This window comes from Callionymus lyra, chromosome 17, assembly GCF_982586985.1.
Source record: "Callionymus lyra chromosome 17, fCalLyr1.hap1.1, whole genome shotgun sequence".
Classification (NCBI taxonomy): Eukaryota; Metazoa; Chordata; class Actinopteri; order Syngnathiformes; family Callionymidae; genus Callionymus; species Callionymus lyra.
The window spans coordinates 18,498,294-18,523,070 of NC_141834.1; the positions used below are offsets into that span (position 1 = coordinate 18,498,294).

The window sequence follows — 24,777 nt, forward strand, 5'->3', positions numbered from 1 at the left end:
TTAGAGATAAGTCTTTTTTTAAACCCTGTTATCGTCATCGTGACATAAGTTTGATCTTCTGTCGGCAGGACTGTGATCTGGGACAGAAACAACACCAGCCCACAGGGTCTGCAGGATGTAGCGACAGCTCTGGAAAAGTACGTCTGATGGCACCAAAAAATATGATTCATTTTTCGTGCGTATTTGTTTGTCTTTTTTTCCTCCTTTATCACCTCCACAATAGGTTTGTTTGTATATATTTAACATACATTTTGTGGAAATTGAGGTTGTCAGAGGGTCAGTGTTCTGAACTACCATCTGGTTCCATTAATATTTTGAAGATTTTTTTGAACCCTTTATCGTTCCAAATTGACTATTATTGCCGTTACTTACTTCTGTGTTTTTTAGCTCATTGCTATGAATTTTATTTCTAAATAATGTATCAAACTATTTTGATAAAGTACATGTATTTGTAAAGTATTTATTTTAAGTGTAAATTATACAATAGATACATTCAAATAATTAGGAATGATTAAAAAAAAAAAACAGTCAAAAGGTGGTAATTTATTTGATTCTAATCATTTTACATTGACATGATGAAACAATGATGTTTTAATAGAATTTTAATTACAATAAAATACTTTTATGTTAATTTTATTGAGTTATTGTAAATTAAAATGATACAATTAACACACAAATAAATTATGAATAATGTGTTGAATAAAAAAACTGGAGAAAAATAATTGTAATATGATAGTTCAACTACATTTTCTTGTGTTATCAAATAAATAATGCAACAATACATAAAATTCAACGTAAGAAGCAACTAAATTAACAATAAGAAAGGCAAAAAGGTGATAACTGTACTTTTTTTACTAGAATCATTTTAACTAAGTAATAATGCTCAATATAAATAATAGATTGTTTTTTTTACTAAGAAGTCATCAATCTACAGTTGGAAGCATGTCCACTTGGGAGGCGGCCCAGGGTCAGACCCAGGACAATCTCGAGAAGCTTTGTCTCCTCATTATTCAATATTAAATTAATTATTAAAACTATACATTAGTTTGAGCCTGAAATACATTCTTAATCATTTTAGTTGTCATTAGAAGTCATTAACTATTAACTATTGTTAACAAAATCATTATTTTTATAGTTTATACTTATTTTTAAAACAATGTTAAATTGAGAAATATTGTAAATATCATGTGACAACACAAACAATGTCGAGCTTAAATAGACGACAAACACGAGAGAAAAGAAGAAACGGTTTCCACAGGAGGCTGAGCAGCGGAGGAGGGATTGATCCGGCTTTTCTTCTCTCCGTGGATCTGACTGTTCCATCTTCTTTGTGAAAATGAAAAAGTGCATTTATCTGGATTTGCTTCTGGGACTCGCATCTCCACACTTCCTTTTCCCCTCCCTCGTTCTCTCCGTTTATCATATTCTCCCAGCGGCACATTTCTCCATTTCCTCCTCCAAGTCTCCGTCTGGTATTATTGAGGCGACGTTTTCATTTTCTTCGCCGCCGTCGCGTGTCGACTGTTCTGAACGTTGGGGTTCAATTTCCTGCGCCTTCTTCCTGCTCTGGTCTCGTCTGGGCGTATTTCAATGAAGCAATATTTTTAATAAACGACAATAAACTTGTTTTTTCTCTTTAAGAAACTACGCCATTCGTTTCATGCCGATACCGATCATCGATGCCTCGCAAGCGTTGAAGGCCAGCCCGGAGAAAACGGAGGACGCTTTGCTCAAGGTCTGTGGCAGGTTTCTCTGACCCAGAAATAAAGAAACTTATTATTTTTATTTAATGTCTTCACTCCGGGGTTTTCTTTTCGTTATAATCTGTTGGTTTTTTTATCCCAAAAAAAAACATTTTGTTGTATTAAATACAAGTGTTTTGTAATAAAAAATGTATATATAACTGTGCAAATATATACATGATTGTATTCAATCAATCAATATTTGAAAGAAAATAATAATACATTTTTATTTTACTCCACAGATTGAAAACTATCTCTTCAGGAATCATGAAACCAGGAAGTACCAGCAGGAGCAGGCTTACCGACTTCAGCAAGGCATCGTTACGTCAACCACTCAGCAGGTCGGTAGCAAATTTTCTCACCGTGTAGGTTTACTCCAGGTACTCTGGGTTTTCTCCTGCTGGTTAATTAGTGTGTTTTGAAGTGGTGATGCTCAATTATGTGATGGATAGAGGTGTGTATTGGTAAGAATCTGTCGATGCGTATCACGATACAGGGACTACGATAAGATTTATTGCAAAACTGTTGTAACAAGTATATATGTCGAGTACTTGACTTGGTGTTGTAGTATTTACAGACCACATGACTCTTGACGAAGTCGTAACTGCTTTCATTTGTTTTCAAACCAAAGTATGTCCAAACATCATCTTTAAAACCTGCTGGAGTCACTGTATCCTCTCATCCTCAGTCATCACCGGATTCTCGAGGGATTTCATTGTTTCTTTAGCTTCAGTGGATGTAGACTGCTGCCATCTGGAGGCCAGAAGTTTAATTTCAACACAAAAATGAACAAAACTTTAAAAATTGATTCATTTTATAAACACCTAATTTAAAATATAAAACGTATGAGATCTATGATAAAAATAAAGTCTGTTTTGTTAGTTTTTTTCTTGTTTTTATTAAAAAAAAGTAATGTGAAATGTATTAAAAATGTTCTAAAAACGCTATATAAATACAAATTGCTTACTTACACCACTAATGTTGGACAGACGGTCCACTGTGTCACCTTTTTACCCAAAGTAGCAAGAACTTTCCATGACTCGCCCTCTTTTAAAACAGCACTTGTTTGTTTCTGTCTCCCCCTAGCGTTGGGCATTGTAATTGCAACTAAAGTAAAGTAAAACTCAAGGACGGCCACCTCCGTCCACCTGTGCATTTATTTCACAAAACTAAGAAATTTCTTGCTACACTTTCCTTAACTTAACTAAACTTAAAATTAAAATTCAGTTTCTTCAGCCATGGTGGAAATGAACACAACTGTCGTCTCCCATGGTTATAATTCATTTATTTGTAGGTATCTAGTGTAGATGCACATTCAATTTCTATTTCTATACTTTATTATAAAATCATATGTTTCTGCTTCCCGTTCTTCTTAAGACTAAACAAGTTTGAAATGTCCAACAAGGAATTTTCAAATATCAAATCTTGATTTTATTTCCCAGATGATTGACAGGATCTGCGTGAAGGTCCAGGATCATCTGAACTCTCTGAGGAACTCTGAGGCCGACGCCATCTTGGAAGACGTCAGGTCGGCAGAGAGCCTCATCAAAGATGCACGGAACTCAAAGACGGTGAGAACAACAAGGTCTTGGATGGACTTTTAAAAGAAAGAGTGATGGAGATATAACGTTGCATCATCATCTTGTCCTGCAGCTGCTTCCAAACCTGTACCACCTCGGCTCCGCCTCCAGGGAGGAGGTGAACAGCAGCTCGGTCGGACCCATCCAGGAGAAGCTGGAGTCGATGGCCGGAGAGTTGACGAGTGTGATGGACAAGCAGCTGCAGGTGATCAATGAACACTTCACACAACACCAGTTTGTGTTTCTTCTTTTATGTTGTTTGTGTTGTTTGTCCTTGTAAAGTGTTATTCTAATGTGTTGGGGTGGTATGCATGCATGTCTTTGTGTGTTCTTGTAATGTGTTGGGTTGGTAATTGTCTCTCTTTTTTAGTTGTTCTAATGTGTTGGGGTGGGTATGTATCTGTGTCTTTGTGTTTGTTCTTGTAATGTGTTGGGGTGGTATGCACGTGTGTCTTTGTTTGTGTTCTTGTAATGTGTTGGGGTGGTATGTATGTATGTCTTTGTGTGTTCTTGTAATGTGTTGGGGTGGGTATGTATGTGTGTATTTGTGTTTGTTCTTGTAATGTGTTGGGGTGGTATGCACGTGTGTCTTTGTTTGTGTTCTTGTAATGTGTTGGGGTGGTATGTATGTATGTCTTTGTGTGTTCTTGTAATGTGTTGGGGTTGGTATGTATGTGTGTATTTGTGTTTGTTCTTGTAATGTGTTGGGGTGGTATGCATGTGTGTCTTTGTTTGTGTTCTTGTAATGTGTTGGGGTGGTATGTATGTGTGTCTTTGTTTGTGTTCTTGTAATGTGTTGGGGTGGGTATGTATGTGTGTCTTTGTGTTTGTTCTTGTAATGTATTGGGGTGGTATGCATGTGTGTCTTTGTTTGTGTTCTTGTAATGTGTTGGGGTGGTATGTATGTGTGTCTTTGTTTGTGTTCTTGTAATGTGTTGGGGTGGGTATGTATGTGTGTCTTTGTTTGTGTTCTTGTAATGTGTTGGGGTGGGTATGTATGTGTGTCTTTGTGTTTGTTCTTGTAATGTGTTGGGGTGGTATGTATGTGTGTCTTTGTGTTTGTTCTTGTAATGTTTTCTGGTAATTTGTTGTGTTGTGTTTGTTTTTGTGTTAATCATAGTGTGCGTGGTAAATTGTGTTTGTGGGGGGGTTTCTAGTTATCTGTTGGAATGATTTATGTGTGTTTCTGTTTGGGGTGGTACTGTTGTTATGTTAGTGTTGAAACAGTGTTTTTGTTTCTTGTTTGGGTCTTTTGTTTCTGTGTTTTAGTTTATATATAGATTTTTTTTTCTATGTTTGGGTGGTTTGTGTCGTGTGTTTTTTTGTGTGTGTGGTTGGTATGTGTTTCTGTTTTAGAAAGCACCTGTGCTGTTTATGTGTATTTATGTTTGTCTCTATTTTGGGAAGGTGTGTTTCTTTTTTTTTTTGCTGTAGGTGTTTCTGTTATTGAGTTGTTTTGGGGTTTGTTTTTATTTCTACATTTTGTGTGTTTCTTTTTATGTTTGTTTTGGTGATGAGTTTGGGGTGTTTGTGTCTTTCTGTTTGTTTGTTGGTGTGTGTGTTTGGTTGTTTCTTTGAGTAGAAAGCTGTATTTGACAGCAACACAACAGGAAGTTAAACATGTAATTCCATTTCACCAAACCTTCTGTTTCCCGTCAGATGCTGCTGGAGTCGATGGTGGACGCGGCCGAGTCTCTATGTCCGACGGTGATGAAGAGGAGCAACCTGCGCTCGGACCTCATGAAGACCAGCTCGGTCAAGATGGTGGTGCCGCAGAGCTTCGTGACCAAAACCCTCCTGGAGCAGTCGGGGGTCGACATCATCAACAAGATCAGGTTTGTGTGAGGATCGCGAGGCGTTTGAAGACCTTTAAAAAAAAATAACATCATTTTTATCTTCAGCGAAGTGAAGCTCAGTCTGTCCTCCTTCCTCTCCGACCGCATCGTGGACGAGATCTTGGAAGCTCTTTCCTCGTCCCAACATGTCCTGGTGAGACTTGTTTTTGAATCTTTTTGATCATAACTGTGTCGTTAACTTCATGATGGATCTCTAGGCAGACCACCTGGTGCGTCGAGGTCGGCCCCTGGTGCAGCAGGAGTCCGTGGATCTGGACGTCCCAGAAGAGAGGATTCCTAAAAGAGCGTCCACTGAGATCCTGGAGGGCGAGCGTCTGGAGGACCTGGAGTCCTGCATGGTAGGTTTTTAGAGGATTAGCAGGAATTTAGAGCAGAGTTAGCGGCAGCTGGGGTGGATTTAGAGTTTGTGGTGGTCGTGTTTGCGGGGATTTTAATTCATAAGCCGGACTGAAGTTTCTTTTTTTTAATCCTGGTAAATAGTTTAATGCACTCAAATGCTTTTAATCAGACGTGAGGAAGACAAGTTATCCTCCATTTAAATCATCTGGCGGAAAGAAACAGCGCCCTCCAGCGCCTTTACCACCAACGTGCACTTTGACGATTGAATTATATATTTGTATATATAAATATTAGAACGAGGGTAATTTCGCATAATTTAACAGCACGACTGATAAGTAAAATAAGATAAGATGCCTTAATTCTTCCCAGTTTGGGTAAATGCATTTATTTAACATTTTATTCTGTTTATTGTTTAGACGATTTCTATAATAATGTAATCATTATCTTTACCATAATAATGGCTTGTTTTCAATTATAGTTTTAGTCATTAATTGTTTTTGCTTTATATTATTTTGTTTTTATTATTCTGGTTAAAATATATTAAGACATCTGGTACACATCTTAAAAAGAATTTGAAAAAAAACAATAATAATACTAAATACAATAAAAAATAATAATGATGATTATTAAATTATAAAATTAGCAAAGTTATACATAAAGTAGGGATGAATATATAAACATGATAAGTGGGATGTAATCTATTTTTATTAAATATATTTAAAGGTGTATCTTATCCTAACTTACTAAGATCATCTTGATTCTTTTCTTTTTATGGGGTCAATTTTTACCTTTTTTTCACCTGCCTGATGTTTTTAGATGAAAAAAAAGACAACATAATGGCCACTATCAATGTTTTTAAGAGAAATCCCTGTTCAAAGGTTATAAATAGACAACATTAAATTATGTGATTCACTAAAATTAAAAAGCTCTCTGGTTAATCCATCATGGGATCAAAGAAGACGCTGCAGTTTGTGTCTCCACCTTTTTTTCTCCTGTTTTTTTTGTCGGTTTTATGTATCAAAGTCTTCCTCTCATCTTCCCTCTCTCCCTTCTTTAAACTGCTTGTATCTCTTCTTTTCCTCTGTGCCTTTTTTTTTTCTTCTTCTTCGACATTTGCTCCATGGAGACTCTGTGCTGCACCAGTGTAAGTAACCGTGGACGCTCCCGACCATCCTTCCTGTCTCACTTTCCCTCCTTTTTATCCCTCTGTTCATGCGACGGTTTAACTGCATTAAACAAGATATTTTCAAATATTTGGCCCGACACTAACTTTAACTCATCACCATCCGTGGATTTATCACCGATGTTGTTCATGTCGACTAAACATCACTATTTCCTGCTTATTTTATCACAAAAATATCTGCTGCAGATTCCATTGTAAATAAGAATCTTGATTATTTTAATATTACAGAATAAATCCAGCAGGTATTTGTGTCATTTCACTGCTTTTCTTGTATAATTTTATGGGGGAAAAAAATGTTCTATACTTGATCTTACTTTCTTCTCTGAGCAAAAGAAACAACTTTGATAAACAAAATATACAATATCTAGTAATTATTATTAATCATTCGGCAAGAATTATTTGACTAATTAAGAGAAATCTCTTGGTTGCAATGGTCGTGAGTTGCTATAAAAAAAAGATAAAAACAAAAACATAATAATGATCAATTAAATGGACAATTAAAAAAATATTATTATTAATTCATGTATACAAAATGAGTGGAGAAGTAAAAAGAAAAAACTGTCCATTACAATACATCCACACACTGCATTTAACTCCATCGTTGTCAATAAAAAGATTGATTAATAACGACAAAAACCAAATGACAATAATTGTAGAAAAGAAGAGCTTTATCATGATTAAATAAATGGACATAAAGGAAATACTGTTAATTAAGGTGTGATTCTGATACAATGATTATATTATCTTAAGTGTAACTTTGAGTATGAAAATGGAAATACATTCAGAGCATATTTTAAAACTGGTTAAACAAATAAAAACACGTTTTGTAAAGTAAAAACGTTGTTTCTTGTTTACATACCAAGACGCACCACTAGGGGGCAGAGTTGGCTACGAAGCATCCGTCCAGGGACAATGGAGGAACATTCACACTCGTGCCTTCATAAATATTACTTACTCAACATAACTTTTTGGTCGTCTTTTTTCCCAGATGACTCCAAAGTCCAAGAGGAAAAGTATCCACAGCAGAATGTTGCGTCCAGTTTCTCGTGCCTTTGGTAAAACTTTTAGTTTTTCTTGAAAGTTAAACCTGATGAAGAACATTATGGTTGTTGTTACTAACACAGTTTGATGTTACAACAGAGATGGAGTTTGACCTGGACAAGGCGCTGGAGGACGTACCTGTGCACGTGGAGGACACGTCGTCTCCACCCACTGTGACGGCTCTGAAGCTGGACCAGCGTCCTGCGGGCGTCATGGTGGAGCTTCCATCGGAGGAGGAGAAGAAGCTGCAGCACTTCACCAAACTCAGACCTCGAAGGAACAAGAAAGTCAACTCTAGTAAAGTTCCTGTGAGTGCAAAGGAAATATACACAACAAATCATTTCTGACTTTATTTACACGGTAGATACTTGTATATTTGAACCTTATTTACACAGTAAACACTTGTATCTTCGTACTTTATTGATACCACACAGTAAACACTTGTTTCTTCTAACTTTATTGATACCACACAGTAAACATTTGTATCTTCTAACTTTATTGATACCACACAGTAAACATTTGTATCTTCTAACTTTATTGATACCACACAGTAAACACTTGTATCTTCTAACTTTATTGATACCACACAGTAAACACTTGTATCTTCTAACTTTATTGATACCACACAGTAAACACTTGTATATTCCAACTTTATTGATACCACACAGTAAACACTTGTATCTTCTAACTTTATTGATACCACACAACAAATACTTGTATCTTATAACTTTATTAATACCACACAGTAAACACTTGTTTCCTCTAACTTTATTGATACCACACAACAAATACTTGTATCTTATAACTTTATTGATACCACACAGGAAACACTTGTATTTCTAAATTGTATTGATACCACACAACAAATAGTTGTATATTTGAACTTTATCTATACCACAAAGCAAATATTTGCTTACGTTATCGATAGCACACAGGAGAGTGTTGTGTTTTCTAATTTTATTGATACCACATAGTAAACACTTGTATCTTCTAACTTTATTGACACCACACAGCAAACACTTTTATATTAGAATTGTATTGATACCACAAACCAAATACTTATATATTTGAACTTTATTGATACCACAAAGCAAATACTTATATATTTGAACTTTATTGATACCACAAAGCAGATACTTGTATTTTCTAACTTTATTGATACCACACAGGACAGTATTGTGTTTTCTAACTTTATTGACACCACACAGCAAATCCACAGCTCTCACTCTCAAGACGGGGAGCAGAACGGCCTCATGGGAAGAGTAGATGAAGGTGTGGATGAGTTTTTCTCTAAAAAAGTCACCAAGATGGACTCCAAGTAAGTGTGACATATTTTCAAATGAACAAGCAAGCCCTGGGGAATCTTAATCTGATGGAAAGTGATTTTCCGTGCAGACGGTCACTGAAGAGCTCAGAGTCTCAGGAAGGAGAGAAGAAGAAGAGCAAAGGAGGATTTCTCAACCTCATCAAGCGTTCCGCTAAATCGGACAAATCTGATAAATCCGACAAATCTGAAAAGTCGGACAAAATCCAGGCCCCCCCAGTTTCCTCGGGACCCCCTGCAGTTTCCGTCATCCCCGAGGAGCCCTCCTCCCCGAAGGTGACGGTGAAGAGCCCGGCACCAGAGCCAAAGTCCAGGTACAACTCAGCACCTTCTTCTTCTTCCTGTGGTTGGTTCTGATTGTGATGGTTCTGGTTCTTTTCCGCCGCAGAGACTCGTCCAGCCGCTCGCAGCCGGCCGACTGCAGCAGCAGCTCGGATCGATCCGAAGAGCTGAGGACGCCGGACTCCATGGACGAGCCCTGGGAGGGAGGATCCGATGGCAGAGGCAGTCCACAAGGTGGCAGAAGATACCCGGGTATGCAGATAATGGGCGGCGGGCTGCTCGCAGAGATGAAGGCCAAGCAGGAGAGAAGAGCTTACAAGGTGAGGAGGATCATGGGAAATATTCAATAACCAGCTTCGCTATATTGAAGTATGAGCAAAGCATTCCTGACAAAAAGAGTAAATTTAAACTGTAATTTGAAATTACAACATGACAAAACTTCAAATTAAAATGATGTCATTTGCAACAAGCAGTTTTAACCATGTTTATCCCTATTAACACCTTTTGACCAACTTGACTTGTGCCATTAACTCATAATCTTAGTTCGAAATCTGTTTAGTGATATAATTAATATTTGGAAATCATTAAGGTAAAATAAAGTTGTATTTTATTCTGTAATAAAAATCAACAGTATCATTGGAACTTTGTATTAGCTTTTAGCTTTAGTATGTAGCATTAGCATTTTTATTATTACTTTTTGTGTTTGTGTGTTTTAATAATAATTATTATTATTTTAAATCATTCTTTTATTGTGTTAAGTATTATTATTGATTTTTTTTATTATTATTATTCTTAACATGTGTACCGTATGTCTTATTATATTTTAAACTTTATTGGTCCAGAAGAGTAAAAACAAAATAATATATAACAGAAGCACTTGTCTGATGAAGTGAGGCCATTACATGAAAATATTACATTTAAATGTGTCAAGTGACTAATATTTAGCGATCATTAAGGGAAGATAAAGTTGTATTTTGCTCTGTAATAAACATCAACAGTATTGTTGGAGCTTTTATAAGCATTTAGCTTTAGCATGTAGCACGTAGCCTCAGCATTTTTTAGTATTACCTTTTGTGTTTGTGTGTTTTCAAGTGTTGTAGTCCCGAAAGACCTTGTTCTTTGTGGGAAAAATATAACAACTTAAAAATTGTAAATTAAAAAATGCTTTAGGTAATTTGCAACACTCCAATGACCTGTAAATATATTTTGAAACATGTCTGATGAAGTGAGGCCATTTCATTAAAATATGATTTTTAAATCTGTCAAGTGAAATAAGTTATATGTAATCATTATTCGATCATTAAAAAGGGAAATAAAGTTGTGTTTTGATCTGTAAACAACCTCAAGCATATCACTTGAACTTTGTATTAGCATGTAGCATTAGCATTTTTTTAACATGGAATTTTGTGCTTTGTGTTTCCAAGTCCTCTAGTCCTGACCGACCGGACAGTAACTCTTCAGGTGAGTCGAGAGTCAAGACCACCATCGATCCACCTTGAATCTTTGCTGAAGTCCTTCATGTCTTCAGGCTCTCCTGAGAAATCTCCTCCTCGTCTGGAGGTCAAACCCGACCCGGCTCCTCGAGCCAGAGCTCCATCGGCTTCAAGTTCTCCAGGAGGACCCGTGAGCCCCAAACCACCGGTGCCACACGGGCAGAAGCCGGCCTTGGCCGCCCGGCCGACTCTGCCGCAGAAGCCGAGGACGAGCAGCGGTCGCAGCACGGGTACGACGACGCCATCTTTTGAACCACGATGAGGTGCGAACGTTTCTTTCTTCCTTTCACAGACGAGAGCTCGGATCCTCCCGGCAGCGGAGTTTCTCCAAAAATGACGGTTCTGCCTTCAGCTCTGAAGAAGGACATGCACAACAGTTTGCAGACGACGAAGAATCCTCAAGAAGGTGAGGGAGTTTATATTTGAGACACGTTTTCTTAAGTGTCATTTTTAATCAGGGGAATAATAATGACTTGAGTTTGTTCTGTTGTTGACTCGCTGAGATAGAAAATATAGCTTTGAGCGAAAAATGTATTTTCCCTTTTGTTAAAGTTGGTTTAAAAGAAAAGAAATCAAATTAAATCAGTCAAACAGAACTTTTCTAAACTGTATAATTCACTACAAATTGTAGGAAAATTCGCCCACTTGAGACCTTGGCTCCTAAAAGGCTTTCAGTGATGTCATCTGCTTTCTGTGATTTAAAGAAACCGTTTCTTTGTAACTATATTAGTGTTATTATTGTTATGGGGTATACTGTATAACGGGCATAGATCATGATTTATTTTTGGAATAGGTTAAAAAAAAACATATAGTTTAGGATATAATTTGAATTCATAGTTTTGGAAAAATATGTTTAATGTTGAAGTGACTTAAAGAAACAGTGTCTTTGTAACTGTCAGAGTATAGTAGCATTATGGGTGTATATATATTTAATAATAAATGTGATATATAATATATCAATATATAAAACATCATACATCATTTTAATTAAGTTTTTTTCTGAATTACTTTCAAGACATTTTGTAACTGTCCATTTTTCAGGTTTACTTTTTTTTTATGACATGATTTTTTTATAGTAAATAGTATTAATAAAAATATACCTTATATTTTGAATTCTACATTAGTATTTTCAATACTTCTCCTGACATATAGAAATTGTACATTATCAACATTTATAATGACTTTGTGTTTGACATCGTTTAAAATCATACATTTAATACAATGATGCTTAAAAATGAGAATTCTTAATAAATGTAATTCATATTTTCTGAAGGATTTTCAATAATTTTGTACAAAAAAAAAGAATAAATTAATTAATTGAAATGTATAATGACATTGAAACACATATTGTATTTTTCACACTAAAAGTTGACCTTCTGACACCTCCAGTCAAAACTGCCGACCCGGTGGATCGCTCCAGCCCGCTGCGCTCCAGCACCGAGGACCTCCTCAAGAGCAGGGAGCAGCTCTCCAAACCGGACCGCACCAGCGCCACCAGGAAAAAGTCCTCCGACTCAGCGGAGGACGTGGAAAAAGACTTTATTTTAATCTGACGGAACTGTCGAATAATCATCAGCATGATCTCATTGGATGAAGAACTAGAGGTGCTTCTACTTAACCAAACACTCCAGTGACACGGACGCTTTCATCCGAGTCAACGGAAGGAACAGAAGAAAAAAAAAAAGCTTAGTAAGACTTATCGAGTGTGATATTAAAACACGAGGAAAAGCTGTGAACATGTTAACTTGTATTAGAAATCTACTAATTCTGCAGCTGCTTGTCTTCCAGGGACTTGACTCACGATCACTGTACTGTACTCTCTTAAAACTCGTCGGATCAATCGATTATGCAAACTCTTCTTCTTTCCAGCAGGAAAATCCAGGTCCATTTATTTTCTATACGAATCAAAACCCGCCGCCGGTTTTTCGTGTGTTAAGTTGTTTTTTTTTTAAAGGCCCGATCAAAGAGGCTACAGCACTGTTATGTGTGTCTTTTGCACTGTGATGGAACCAGCGCTCGGATCTGTTCGCGGCCAAAGACACTCGAGTACATTCCCCCGAAGTCGCTCTTTCCACCTCAAGCTAAACTACTGATTAGTCGTTTCGAGGATTTAAAGTAAAAATCTAAACAGGAGATTTGAGTTTCTTCTTCACCGCCATTCGTGTGCACTTGAGTGAGCATTTGCACTTTAGCATCTGTTAGCATCGCAGATGATCCAATTTAATGACCTAAAGACGAGATTTTATTAATAAAAAATCTTGATTATTTGGAAGTTTGGCTCCCGGTGAAGCAATTCAAGACGGTGTGTAGCTTAAAAAGTTGTTTCTTCTTTTGAAGAATGTTGTGTTGCTGCTGCAACTAACTTTCACGTGACATCTGTAGCACCTTCGTTCAAAATGTTGTTTTCTTTCCATTTTAGTTGTCGGACATAAAAAAAAAGTTTCCTCCTCTGAGTCTGTCCATCGAAACCTACTAAAAACTGCTGGGATTTTTTGAATTCAGACTTTTTTAATATGAAAAAAAAAACATGTGTTTTCCACTGAAGACGAGCAGTAGTCTGTGTGTGTGTGTGTGTGTGTGACTGCATGACTGTAGGTGTATATATGTTTTTCAAGGGTGTGCGTGTGATAAAAGCACGTGTAACACACACACCGTGAGATCCTCACACTCCAGCAATTGTTTGGTACCAAGTACGCTGATAACTTATTTGGAATCTTTCTCGTCTCTCTCTCTGTCAAATGTACATTTTGTTCATACGTGATTAATTCGTTAATGTTTTTGTTTTTTTCTTTCCTTAATGACTTTCTGCATCGATACCAATGTTTGCACATTATCAGTGTTTTGTTTGGGTAATGGATCCATGTTTGTGGTCGTTCTGCTGGTGTTGGACACTTTTATGATGCAAATAACCATTAAAATAATTTTTACAAGCCACAGCGTCACGTTGTTTGATCAAACTATTATTTTTAACGACTTCGAGTCAATCTGAATCGTTCCTCTACGACTAAAAATCACTTTATCATCAGCAAACATCAACATGTTAACTTCTCGTTTTGACTATTGTAACAGTTTATTTTGATGTCTAAACAAGAAGGATCTGTCTCGCCTGCAGTTCATACAAAACTGCACTGAGCTGCTCTAGTAGAAGAACTCACATTTCCCTTAAAACTCATCACTGGCTGCCATTTTCTTTCAGGATCCATTTTCAAATTCTGGTTCTTACTTTCAGATCTATTCATGGTCAGACCTTCCATCAGTGATCTGATCCAGCCTTACACCCCAGCTCGGGCTCTGAGGTCTGTGGATCAGAATCTACTGATGGTTCCTGAACACGGTTCAGGACCAGAGGAGAGAAATCCTTCCAGACTGTTGCTGTTTGATGATCTACTGACTCCTTAAGAAACATCTCAAGAAATTTTTATTTGTACTTTTACCTGATTTTCTGGGACTCCTGTGTTTGTCTTATGTTGTCTTGATCTTTTAAAGTATATATTTTAACTGTGATTTGTTTTTGATCGTTGAAGAGCTTTGTGACCCTGGTCTAGAAATAACTTTACAAACAACTATTACTTACTCATTTGCTAATAATAATATTAAATAAAAAATATGCCTTCTGTTGGAAGATATTTACACAAAGTTGAAGATGATATTTTTGATCTGACTGGGGAACGTCCCTCTGAAGTGACTTTCGGAAAAATAGTAGTTTGATAATCGTGAGATAATGAAGTCCATGAAAGTGATCAATTTAATTTCTAAAATGCGTAATTTTTTTTAATAAATGTAATTGTTTTAGACTAAATATTAGGATGCATTGTAGACATTTAATTCATTATCAATATATTGCACATCGTTTCAGTTTATTTTTTATTTTTTGTACTGTTTGTGATGTGAAGTGGGCGGAGTTTAGTGTGGATGACGACAAAGAAGACATGGCAGCAGATTAATCATCTTAAAACTGACGTCCTGAAGGTAAACGACAACTTAACTATATAGAAAAAAACAAAGAGTAGTTTTTCCTTATATATACATGAGTAGTGTTGCACATTTTACATTAGGCCATTTATAGTTTGCGTTAGCACCTAGCTAACTCCTAGCATTAGCATCGTCCACTGGAGTTCGGTTTTTATTTGTATTAATACATTAAATGTAAAAAGAATAATGCTTTGTCTGGGTTGAAAATTCTTTTTATTTTCAAGAACAATATATTTCGTTACTTTTTATTATTTATAACAATTAAAACCAAGCGCAAATCGGCGCCATCTTGTGACGTCAGGATGAGTCGCTCCGAATTAGCCGTCATTCTTTGTCTTCATAATAATTTATTAATTATTGATTTAAATGTTCGATGAGCATTTTTTTTCCTTTTTGTTTTATTTAATATTATATGAAGGTATTTTGGTAGTGTTCTTTAGTGGTTTACCTCATAGACTAGCTCGTTTTATTTTTATATATTTATTATTAAAGCTTGAAACGACACATACATACATTTTTCCTGAGATGTTCACTTACACCAGATCCACCAGGACTACATGATGAAAGATATATTAATAAAAGACACGTTTAAATTTCTTCATGAAAAACGTTTTACAAAAACAACAACAACTACAACGACAACCACAACAAATGAACGAATCCACAGAAAGCACAAATTAAGTTAAAAAAAAACACATACATGAAAATTAATACGTTCAATATGCTTTTTCAATCCGCAATAAAACATTTTTTAAATATAAAAAATATATTTGTGTCATTTGAGAATGAGTATGATTAAAAGATTCATAATATGTTCATTGTTATTATCTCGGTGTTGATAATACAAACAATATGTCTTGAATTTGAACTTAACAAATTTAACATAAATATTTATCTTTAAATAGCCCTCCTGGTGTTTTTTTGTGTAGTTTTAGAGCAACTAATAACATGTGTTGAATATTTTTGTGTTTACTTAACCAGAATTTATATTTAGTGTTCATTTCAATGAATGGAGATACACAAATATTAGTGTGATCAATGTTATGATTAAATAATAACAATACTTATTATAATAATTAAATACATTAATAATAATCAGAAACTTTTATTGTCAGTGTTGTAAACACATTTCTTTTTTATAGTTTGAGTAAAGAAAAAAAAGAATCCAATAAAATAACACACAAAATAAGAAACAATTGTATTTCCTTAATTTTATTAATTAATATTAATACATTTCCCGGATTCATTTTTTGTTTGAGAAGATAAAACGTGTCTGGCAGCAGGACTGCATGTCTAAAGCATTCACATGATACCATGGCGTGTGGTTCACTAATGCAACCATCAGGTGGCATCTTCCTCAGAGACAGAGAAGGTGTGGTTTCTACTCCCAGAACATAGAGTCCGTCCAGCGAGTCAGCAGCTCAACAGTTTCTCCTCTCACTCTCCTCCACTTCCATAATCTGTCTCGTTTCCTTGTTTAACATGGAAGTTGCCTTCAACAACCTGGATGCAGCTGGATTCCTGGAAATCTGGCAGCACTTTGATGCCGATGGTGAGTTAATTCAACATTTTATCTTTAATTTTAATATCTTATCTGCGAATCTGTATGTTTTTCATGATAAAAAACATTTGATTTATTTGGCAGACAATGGCTACATCGAAGGAAAAGAGCTCGATGAGTTCTTTCGTCACATGATGATAAAGTTGTCTCCTAAGGTAAGTGGATTTCAGGTTTTTATTTCATCAATTAAAGTAAATTTAGTGTGAGATTTACCTGCTTTTTGATCTGCTTTTCAGATATTTGTGCGAGGTGAAAACTAGTAAATACGCAAAATAAACATTAATAAGTGACAGTTATATGTTTTTATTTTTTAATAAAGATGCATTCTGAAAATGTAAGTTATTAACCCAACTTAAAATCAAAAAGAAAAGTGGTTATTGTCTGTAGTTCTTATTTTCTGATGTTTTTTTCATGCTGAACATTATTATTTCTGAAGAAAACGTAGTTTTGAAAAATATATGTAATTGAAAAGAATATAAAAACGATACATTTATGTATCTTCTATTTAAAAACGTTTTGAAAATAAAAGATAAACAATTGTAAAACATACCATGGCATAACTTAAAGAGATTGGGGTATCCTCGGGGATAAGTGTCCCCATAATTGTTAATGTCAGGTTGTTTGTTTCCTCTTTGTAATGCAGGTAATTAAACAAATAGAAAATTACATTACAGTAAAACCGCTTGTTAAAGACACGTATCATCCATCCTGTCTTCTGCATTTTCCATTCTGAGTTGTCGGGAGTGGCTTATCGTGTAAGTGGGGATGGACTCCTAACAATATGATGTTTTACACAACAACGAAAGCCAATGGAAGCCATTACTGTACATAGGTTTGTGTGGACTTCCTTGGATACTAATGGGATGGCACTGAAGCAAACAGACCACTGACCACATGTCTGTTTGCTCTCATTAATGCCTCAGGGATAAGTGTTCCTCTATGTTCTGCATGAAGAACCAGCTGCTGCCTTTCAGCATCAGGTTTCAGCAAACAAGTGGAGTTAAAATCAGGTTTGAGAGCAGAGAAATAATGTGAATAATCAAAATTTAGTCTTATTTAGAAAAACGGTAAGTTAAAAACTATAGTCATTTTTAAGTATAAATTGTATTATTGGAATGAAAATGTTATGTTAAGAAACCTTTGTGACCAAGATTGACAGTTTTCTTTGTGTTGCTACATTTTGACATTGAAGTCTCCATGGTGACGACTTCAAATAACCGTGACTCACAAGTTATGTTTTTATCCTTTTTATGTATCGACCTCAAGAGTGAATCAATTTTCAATTTCCCTTTTTTCTTTATTTGTGTTTCTCACCAGGAGAAAGTGACGGAAGATCGAGTGCAGAGACTCAAGAAGAGGTTCATGTCGGCCTACGACGACACCGCTGACGGGAAACTGCAGATTCAGGAGGTACTCGTTGTTCTACTAATACTCACTTCATCACCAAATTGACTTATTTCTGGATCTTATTTGTTTTTATTTCTCCGACAACAAGTGTGGGTCTCAGGGGCAGGCTCCTAAATAGGCATCTTTAATTCAGTGCTGTTCCCACATGGTATCTTTCTCTCTGGCTGCACTTCACATTACCAGACCCTGGAGTCATTTCCTGGTCTGTTCAGTTCAATCTCTTCCCTCTTTCTATCTCCTCCATCACTTCATATTTTATTCATGGAACGTAACAACAAACATTTTCAGGGGAATTTAAAGTGAGAGTCTGCAATTCTCTTGTTGAAATGTCTGCTTTGATTAACATACTGTATTGCATATTGCAATACTGTAGTGACAAGTATATATGTGTAGTATTGTCCAGTACTTGACTCTGGTGTTGCAGTATTTACAGACCACATGACTCTTGACGAAGTCGTAACTGCTTTCATCTGTTTTCAAACCAAAATATGTCCAAATATCAGCTTTAAAAAGCTGCTGGAGTCACTGTATCCTCTCGTCCTCAGTCATCATTAGGATCTTACGGGATTTCATTGTTCCTTTGGCTGCAGAGGATGTAATGATAAAATAATTTTTTATTGCAACACAAAAACAAAAAAACACTAATATTTACTTGTTAATTTAAAATGAATCTAATGATCTTGTTGTTGTTTTTTACACACTTTAATGTAATATTAACCATAAAAGAACCTTGATGAAATATTTAGAATCATTTGGGGAAACGACACAATACAGTGCTGTCATTTTGAACTGAAGTTGTTTATGTAAAGCACTTTGCAACTACTGTTAAAAAATGGCTATATAAATAATATTATTGATATTGAATTATTGTTGAATATAGATTATAGTACTTTGAAAAAAAACACGATTTTATACATAGCTTCATCAATATTTTCCGCTTAATGTTTTTCTTCACATTTGCACGGTTAATTGATGCAGCTCAACTAGACCGTTACTTATCTGGAGTTTTAATCATTTTACTAACACACACTAGGAAGGAAGTGATAAGAAAAACCACCACATCCGCTGACTCGTGAATATCTGAGTGGTTCTTTTATTTCTCTATTTCCATCTGACTTACGCCATATATGACAAGTCTCGGACATCTTTTCACGTCCAAGACAGAGAATATATGTGACGTTATCAAGCGAAAGTTTAAAAATGAACTTGAATTCTCTAATAAAAAGCTAAAAAGTGAGTGGATTATATGTTGAACTAATACGATCAGACTGTCCAGACAGACGAGATTCATTGAATTGATGAATCAGGATTTTAATTACACTAATTGACGACGACTTCTTCCAGAGATTCAGCAGGTTTCACATTTGTCCACGTACACGGAAATGCAATCCAGCTTTGAGGACCGAAAACTGCTGCAGTTTCATTTCGATTCTTAATGAGAGTGGCTGGAAGTTGCCGGTTTAATCTTCTAATGGGCGGCTGATATTCAAGGGCACGGCATCAGGAGCTGGAGTGGAGCCAGGAGGACGAGATGCTGCAGCGGTTGATTGTCAGGACGGATCATGAATCTGGACATGCGTTCCATTTACGCGTCCGCTCTGATTGATGGGTTATAGTGGAGTTTGGTGGTTTCCAACAATTATAACAAATCATTTCTGAAATGACAGTGACGTCAAGTGACATCACAAACTATAGTTCATGTACAGCTTCTTCACCACAGGTTGTTCATGAAAATACTGCATTGTATTATTTTATTATACTAACCTACTCCAATGAGTTCAATGAGTCTTGTGATTGTTTTGCTGTAATTCTGGAGCCTCAGTGTGTTTTGAGAAGAATCTGACGATACAATACGCATCACAATGGACAGAAATACTATATATTGTGGAACTGTAGTAACAAGGATTTATTTGTAGTATTGTCGAGTACTTCACTCTGGTGTTGCAGAATTTACAGACCACATGACCAGCGCTGGGTACTATTTGAAAATGTCCGATACCAGTACAAAAACACTATGTACAGGTTCCTGAACTTTACTTTTCATTTTTTATACTAATTTGATAAGATAATTTCTAACTGAAAAAAAATGACATAACATAGTACAAATCTTCACTTTCATTTGTTATAATATATATATAATAAATGTCCTCTATAAGCTGTTGTCTGACAAATAAAAAAAAATAATTTGGGTGCAACAGAGCATTTGCTAACAAGAAAAAATTGAAGAAAAATCCATCTGAAACCAAAATAGGAAGCATCTTTCCAAACTCTGTACTTCAATTTCGATCGTTGACGCAGACCTATGCGTGACTCTTTTGTTTTAAGGCGAATCCTGTTGCTGTATCCTCTCGTCCTCAGTACTGGCCGGAAACTTGCAGTACTTAATTTAACTTGTTGTGGTGTAATGACATCTAGTGGCTGGAACATTAAAATGAACAGAAAGTGACTATTATTATAGTAGTTATTATTCATAATTTTGAATAATAACATTCCATTTTTTCTTATTGTATTGTATACACACTTTTTTCAAATATAAACAATAAAATGAATGCTATAAAAATAAAATGTGATTTGAAAGCAAAAAATACATACATTTTTCATATTGACTCATACGATAAACACTAAATGTGACATTAGATACTAACTTGTGTTGCTAGGTGTTGGTTTCTCATATTTAATCAAACAGTCTTGTCTTGTTCTTTAGGCGTGTTTAGTATTTTGTGTTTTTTATGAATCCCCTGCTTCTTCTCCTGCAGCTGGCTCGCATGATTCTGCCCGAAGACGAGAACTTCTTGTTGATTTTCCGCAGAGAGTCGTCCTTGGACAACAGCGTCGACTTCATGAAGGTGCGCTTTTCTTTTTTAACTGTTACACTTTTTTTTAAAGTTGTATTTAACTTTAGATAAATTCTGAAGTTACAACCCAAGCGTAGGCTCAATTAAATGTTAATGTTGCATTTATTCATCATTGAATTTGTATGTTTTTGATCGTATAACTAAGTTCCACCAATTCACACTTCATTTCACTTCTTGGATCGTAGATCTGGAGGAAGTACGACATGGACTGCAGCGGCTACATCTCCGCTCAGGAGCTCAAGGTGACAACTTAAGACTCACCAGCATCTTATTGTTTACAGAACTGTTCATAAATGCTCTTTATAAAATATAAAAGAAAACTCACTAAAAGTACCATAATTCCCCAAATGTTGACTGTTGTTGTAGCGGTTTATTTAGCAAGATGACCCAGAAGAGAAGGATAATAAGTTACCAGGCGGGAGGTTCACTAAAGACGGTTTAATAATCAACACAAAACAAAGAAAACACAAAGCGCTGACATGAAAAAACAGTCAGGAGGTTATCGTCCAAGATGCAAAGTTGCTGACATCGACCCAGGCCAGAAGCAGACTCTTTATGCAGCGACGCTAATTGTCCTGATAGTCAACAATCGTGGATCTTGCCAAGCATCGACCTCACCGACTGTCAAGAGAGCGATAAAACACAGGAAACCCAGGAAAGGACTGTACAAAATAAAAGCCCCAGGAAGGGGAACATGTGACAGTTGTAACCGACACTGAAAAAGCAAAAAGTGTTTTGGTGTTTATTGGTTAATTTTCTAAATAATATAAATAATAAAGAAATCTTAATGTAACATTTGTTAAACTACAGACAGGTTTCATTCGTTCATCACAGAATGAAGTCCCATCATAATACTTGTAGAACATAACTCAGATTATATTCAAGTGGAAATATAACAAACGCTGAAAAAACAAGTTAAATAAATTAAGGGTATAGAACAAATACTCTACTAATGAATTGATCAGGTCCTCGTGTGAATTCAGATTATCAAGACTACGTTTTGTCATAAAATAAAACCAAACAATAAATAGAGAGTTTGAGGCGTCACTCGAGTGTGTGACAGTCATGTGTTTAAAAAACACTTTCTCCATCAATCATTAATTTTCCTGGCGGAGCCATTATCTTTTTCTTTTATTTATTTTATACTGACATGTGCCAAAGTGAACCTCCAGTTGAATAAATGAATTACAATTATAGAAATAATAAAATAGAAAGTGGACTCACAGCTCACCGTTGTTGAACCTTGTGTCGCAAACACAGTATTTAAAAGCCTTTGTTTGTGTGACGAGTCAGTGAACGTCTCACCAGGTAAGTAGGTCACCTGCACCAGCAAATATTTACGCAGACATCCTTATTTTATGATCCACGCATTCTCTAAATGTTAAGTACAAATCCATCATGAGATCAATATTAGTACATTTACTCCATTGATAAGGTAATTGGTGGAATGATCTGCTCATTTGTTTTTGTCTCACAGGCGTTTCTGAAAGATCTTTTCTCACAACACCACAAGAAGCTGTCGTCTGAGAAGCTGGACGAGTACACCGACACCATGGTAACACAGACACGAGCAGCGATGGATCGTAATCGGTTTGTAACCCTTTGATTCCTCAGATGAAAATCTTCGACAAGAACAAGGACGGACGTCTGGACTTGAACGACTTGGCCAGGTATATAGTCAAAGTCATGCTCTACCCTTAAGGTACTTAAAGACTTTTCCACGATTCAGGATTCTGTCCCTGGAGGAGAACTTCCTGCTCCAGTTCAAGCTGGATGTGAGTATTTTGAAAATTCAAGACGGTGGAAACAAAGACTCATGTTGGTCTCGATCTCTCCCCGATAAGGCTTCTGGGAAAGAGGAGCGGAAGAGAGACTTTGAGAAGATCTTTAATCACTACGATGTGGTGAGTACTCTGACGTCTCGTGCGAGCACTTTAGCGTGGAAGTCGTCCTCGAGGCGTCGTGGACCGGCTCTGGTCCTCTTCACGCCCGTCTTAACGGCTCCACCGCTGGCCATGTTCAGTTTCCAAGGAGCCCATTAGATTATCTGCGAGGCTGCTGGTGCACACAAGTGGACTTTTAATCTGATTGGAGGAAACTAATGGGCCGTTATCATGCTGAGTCACTCGCAGGCTTGTTGAGGAAACGACTCTCATGATTCGTCTAATTAAACATCCTTTATCTTGGAGGCCGCACGGTTTGTCTTTCCATCCGTCCGTCACTGTCTTTTCTTCAGAGCAAGAGTGGAGCGCTGGAGGGGCCTGAGGTGGACGGCTTCGTCAAAGACATGATGGAACTGGTCCGGGTAAGAAAAAAAGGACTTGAATCTAAGCGGAAATGACAAGTGTCTTGACTTGATGTAATCCATTTATCTAGAATCAGTTTATCTGAAGTTGTATGTAGAGCTTTGAAGAGCCCCCTAGTGTTCACACTCTGAACAGCAGCTTATAAACTGACTTTATTTTGGTGGCTGAGAAGTTCAAAACGTATTTACAAAACCTTAAAAACAAACTTTACAAAATGTTGAAACAAATTCACTAAGTAATAAAAACTATTTACAAAGTGATAAAACGATTGTATAAAGTGATACAACAAATGTACAAAGTGTTGAAACATTTACAAAAGTTGATACAAATTGACAATATGTTGAAAATAATTGCAAAACGTGGAAACACATTTGAAAAGTGTTGAAACAAATTCATAAAATGTGGAAACGAATCTACAAAAATCTAAAAAACTAATTTTCAAGAGCTTTAAAGTTCATCTGAAATGTGTTACTTTGTTTAAAAGTTTGTAAATGTTTTTCAAAAAACTTTTTTCCAAGTGTGTTTAAAAGAAAAAAAAAGATTTATTTTTTTGGCTAATTTGTGTCAGGGTTAGTACAGTTACTTAAAATATAAGTTAATAGTTTTTGTAAATTTGTACGATGAGTTTGAAAATGTGTATCAAGTTTTTGGCAAATTTGTATCAGTTTGTACATGTATTTCAATATGTAGTATATTAGTTTGGTATTTTTTGTAAATATAACATCAGATATTTAGTGTAAAAACATGTTTTTTTCATTTAATTTAAGATAAGATGTTTTTGTCCAAACAGCCCAACCTCACCGGTCCAGACCTGGACAAGTTGCGAGCCGTGCTCCTGAGCCACTGCGACGTCAACAAGGACGGGAAGATCCAGAAAAACGAACTCGCTCTGTGCTTGGGCGTCAAAGTCTCGCTGTGATGTGTCCGTGAGGTCACAGAGGTCAAGTTGACTCATTGAGACGAAGACGTCAAACCTCTGGTCACCAATGAAATCGCTGATCTAAGAATATGTAAAAAAAAAAGATTTAAAAAAACGACACGTGTGATGTGCGTGTCGGTAACATGCATGTAACCGTGTCTTGTTGAGACGCTCGATTATAAAGTCCTTGAAATAATCTGCCTTGTTTTTTCAAGTTTGATCGTCTTGTCGACTCGCGTTCGATGGAACCTCAAAGTCCTGTCGTTGCCGTTTCCCGCCAAGACGACAGTAAGATCACATGACACATGTTTCTACACTTGAATCCACGATAAAATACTCAAGACAATGTCTGAACAACATCAAGTATTTAACGATATTTATTAAAAAATAATCTTAAAATGCGTTAATTTAATCAAAATCAAGATTTTTTTTACTTTCATTTCCTGGATGTTAAAAGTGTGTAACTGTGTTTAGACGACAGATGTTGATAAACTACTGGAAACACATCTCGATTCAAAACATTGGTGTTTGTTTGAAGAGCAACAAAGCAAAGAAAAACACACAGTTAAGATGGAAACTGAGCACTTTGTTGGAGCTAATGGTCCTTTTCTTAATTCCCTTCAGGCTGCAGAGGTCGATTAGCTCTGAGTCTGTGTGTGTGTGTGTGTGTGTGTGTGTGTGTGTGTGTGTGTGTGTGTGTGTGTGTGTGTGTGTGTGTGTGTGTGTGTGTGTGTGTGTGTGTGTGTGTGTGTGTGTGTGTGTGTGTGTGCTAAACAAATAGCAACACCATGGTACAGTGAAGTGATACACTTGTGTGTGTTTGCGTGTGTGTACAGCGTGTGTGAAGTGAGGGTTTTATTTGAGGGTGTTGACGGTTCACAGCCGCTGACCAAACAAACACTTCCTCATATAAAGTG

General features: G+C 36.2%; 2 protein-coding genes across 9 annotated transcripts in view; both read left to right on the top strand.

Annotated features, from left to right (window-relative positions):
* LOC148062862 (F-actin-uncapping protein LRRC16A-like) overlaps positions 1-13,774 on the top strand; it is a 56,362-nt gene extending 42,588 nt beyond the window's left edge. For 4 of the 7 annotated variants that reach the window (XM_087812296.1, XM_087812298.1, XM_087812297.1 and 1 more), the window contains 18 exons: positions 69-137; positions 1,642-1,735; positions 1,985-2,083; positions 3,185-3,313; positions 3,396-3,527; positions 4,982-5,157; positions 5,224-5,311; positions 5,376-5,516; positions 6,644-6,661; positions 7,689-7,755; positions 7,841-8,049; positions 8,950-9,059; positions 9,137-9,379; positions 9,454-9,667; positions 10,772-10,808; positions 10,876-11,070; positions 11,133-11,246; positions 12,230-13,774. In XM_087812296.1, coding sequence (XP_087668422.1) covers positions 69-137; positions 1,642-1,735; positions 1,985-2,083; positions 3,185-3,313; positions 3,396-3,527; positions 4,982-5,157; positions 5,224-5,311; positions 5,376-5,516; positions 6,644-6,661; positions 7,689-7,755; positions 7,841-8,049; positions 8,950-9,059; positions 9,137-9,379; positions 9,454-9,667; positions 10,772-10,808; positions 10,876-11,070; positions 11,133-11,246; positions 12,230-12,393 — 2,299 coding nt within the window. In that variant the 3' untranslated portion in view covers positions 12,394-13,774. The remainder of the gene's footprint in view (positions 1-68; positions 138-1,641; positions 1,736-1,984; positions 2,084-3,184; positions 3,314-3,395; positions 3,528-4,981; positions 5,158-5,223; positions 5,312-5,375; positions 5,517-6,643; positions 6,662-7,688; positions 7,756-7,840; positions 8,050-8,949; positions 9,060-9,136; positions 9,380-9,453; positions 9,668-10,771; positions 10,809-10,875; positions 11,071-11,132; positions 11,247-12,229) is intronic. The other 3 variants (XM_087812300.1, XM_087812302.1, XM_087812303.1) reach the window with 1 other exon arrangement.
* A 1,014-nt stretch (positions 13,775-14,788) lies between these two features.
* Positions 14,789-24,366, top strand: scgn (secretagogin, EF-hand calcium binding protein). Of its 2 annotated transcripts, XM_087812405.1 has the most exons (12): positions 14,789-14,809; positions 16,302-16,364; positions 16,458-16,528; positions 17,691-17,783; positions 20,537-20,626; positions 20,821-20,877; positions 22,113-22,190; positions 22,250-22,305; positions 22,365-22,410; positions 22,480-22,539; positions 22,872-22,940; positions 23,732-24,366. In XM_087812405.1, the coding sequence occupies exons 3-12, from the start codon at positions 16,505-16,507 to the stop codon at positions 23,858-23,860; spliced, it is 702 nt and encodes a 233-aa protein (XP_087668531.1). In that variant the 5' UTR covers positions 14,789-14,809; positions 16,302-16,364; positions 16,458-16,504; the 3' UTR covers positions 23,861-24,366. The 2 variants fall into 2 exon arrangements, with proteins under 2 accessions (XP_087668531.1, XP_087668530.1); XM_087812404.1 differs by lacking the exon at positions 14,789-14,809 and having other exon boundaries at positions 16,207-16,364.
* The last annotated feature ends 411 nt before the right edge of the window (positions 24,367-24,777 follow it).

Bases quoted from the DNA above. Each gene is read 5' to 3' on its own strand.
- scgn (XM_087812404.1), top strand. From the start codon at position 16,295: ATGGAAGTTGCCTTCAACAACCTGGATGCAGCTGGATTCCTGGAAATC. The intron at 22,411-22,479 runs GTGAGTATTTTG...CTCCCCGATAAG, and splicing joins TGCTCCAGTTCAAGCTGGAT to GCTTCTGGGAAAGAGGAGCG. The intron at 22,540-22,871 runs GTGAGTACTCTG...TCTTTTCTTCAG, and splicing joins TCTTTAATCACTACGATGTG to AGCAAGAGTGGAGCGCTGGA.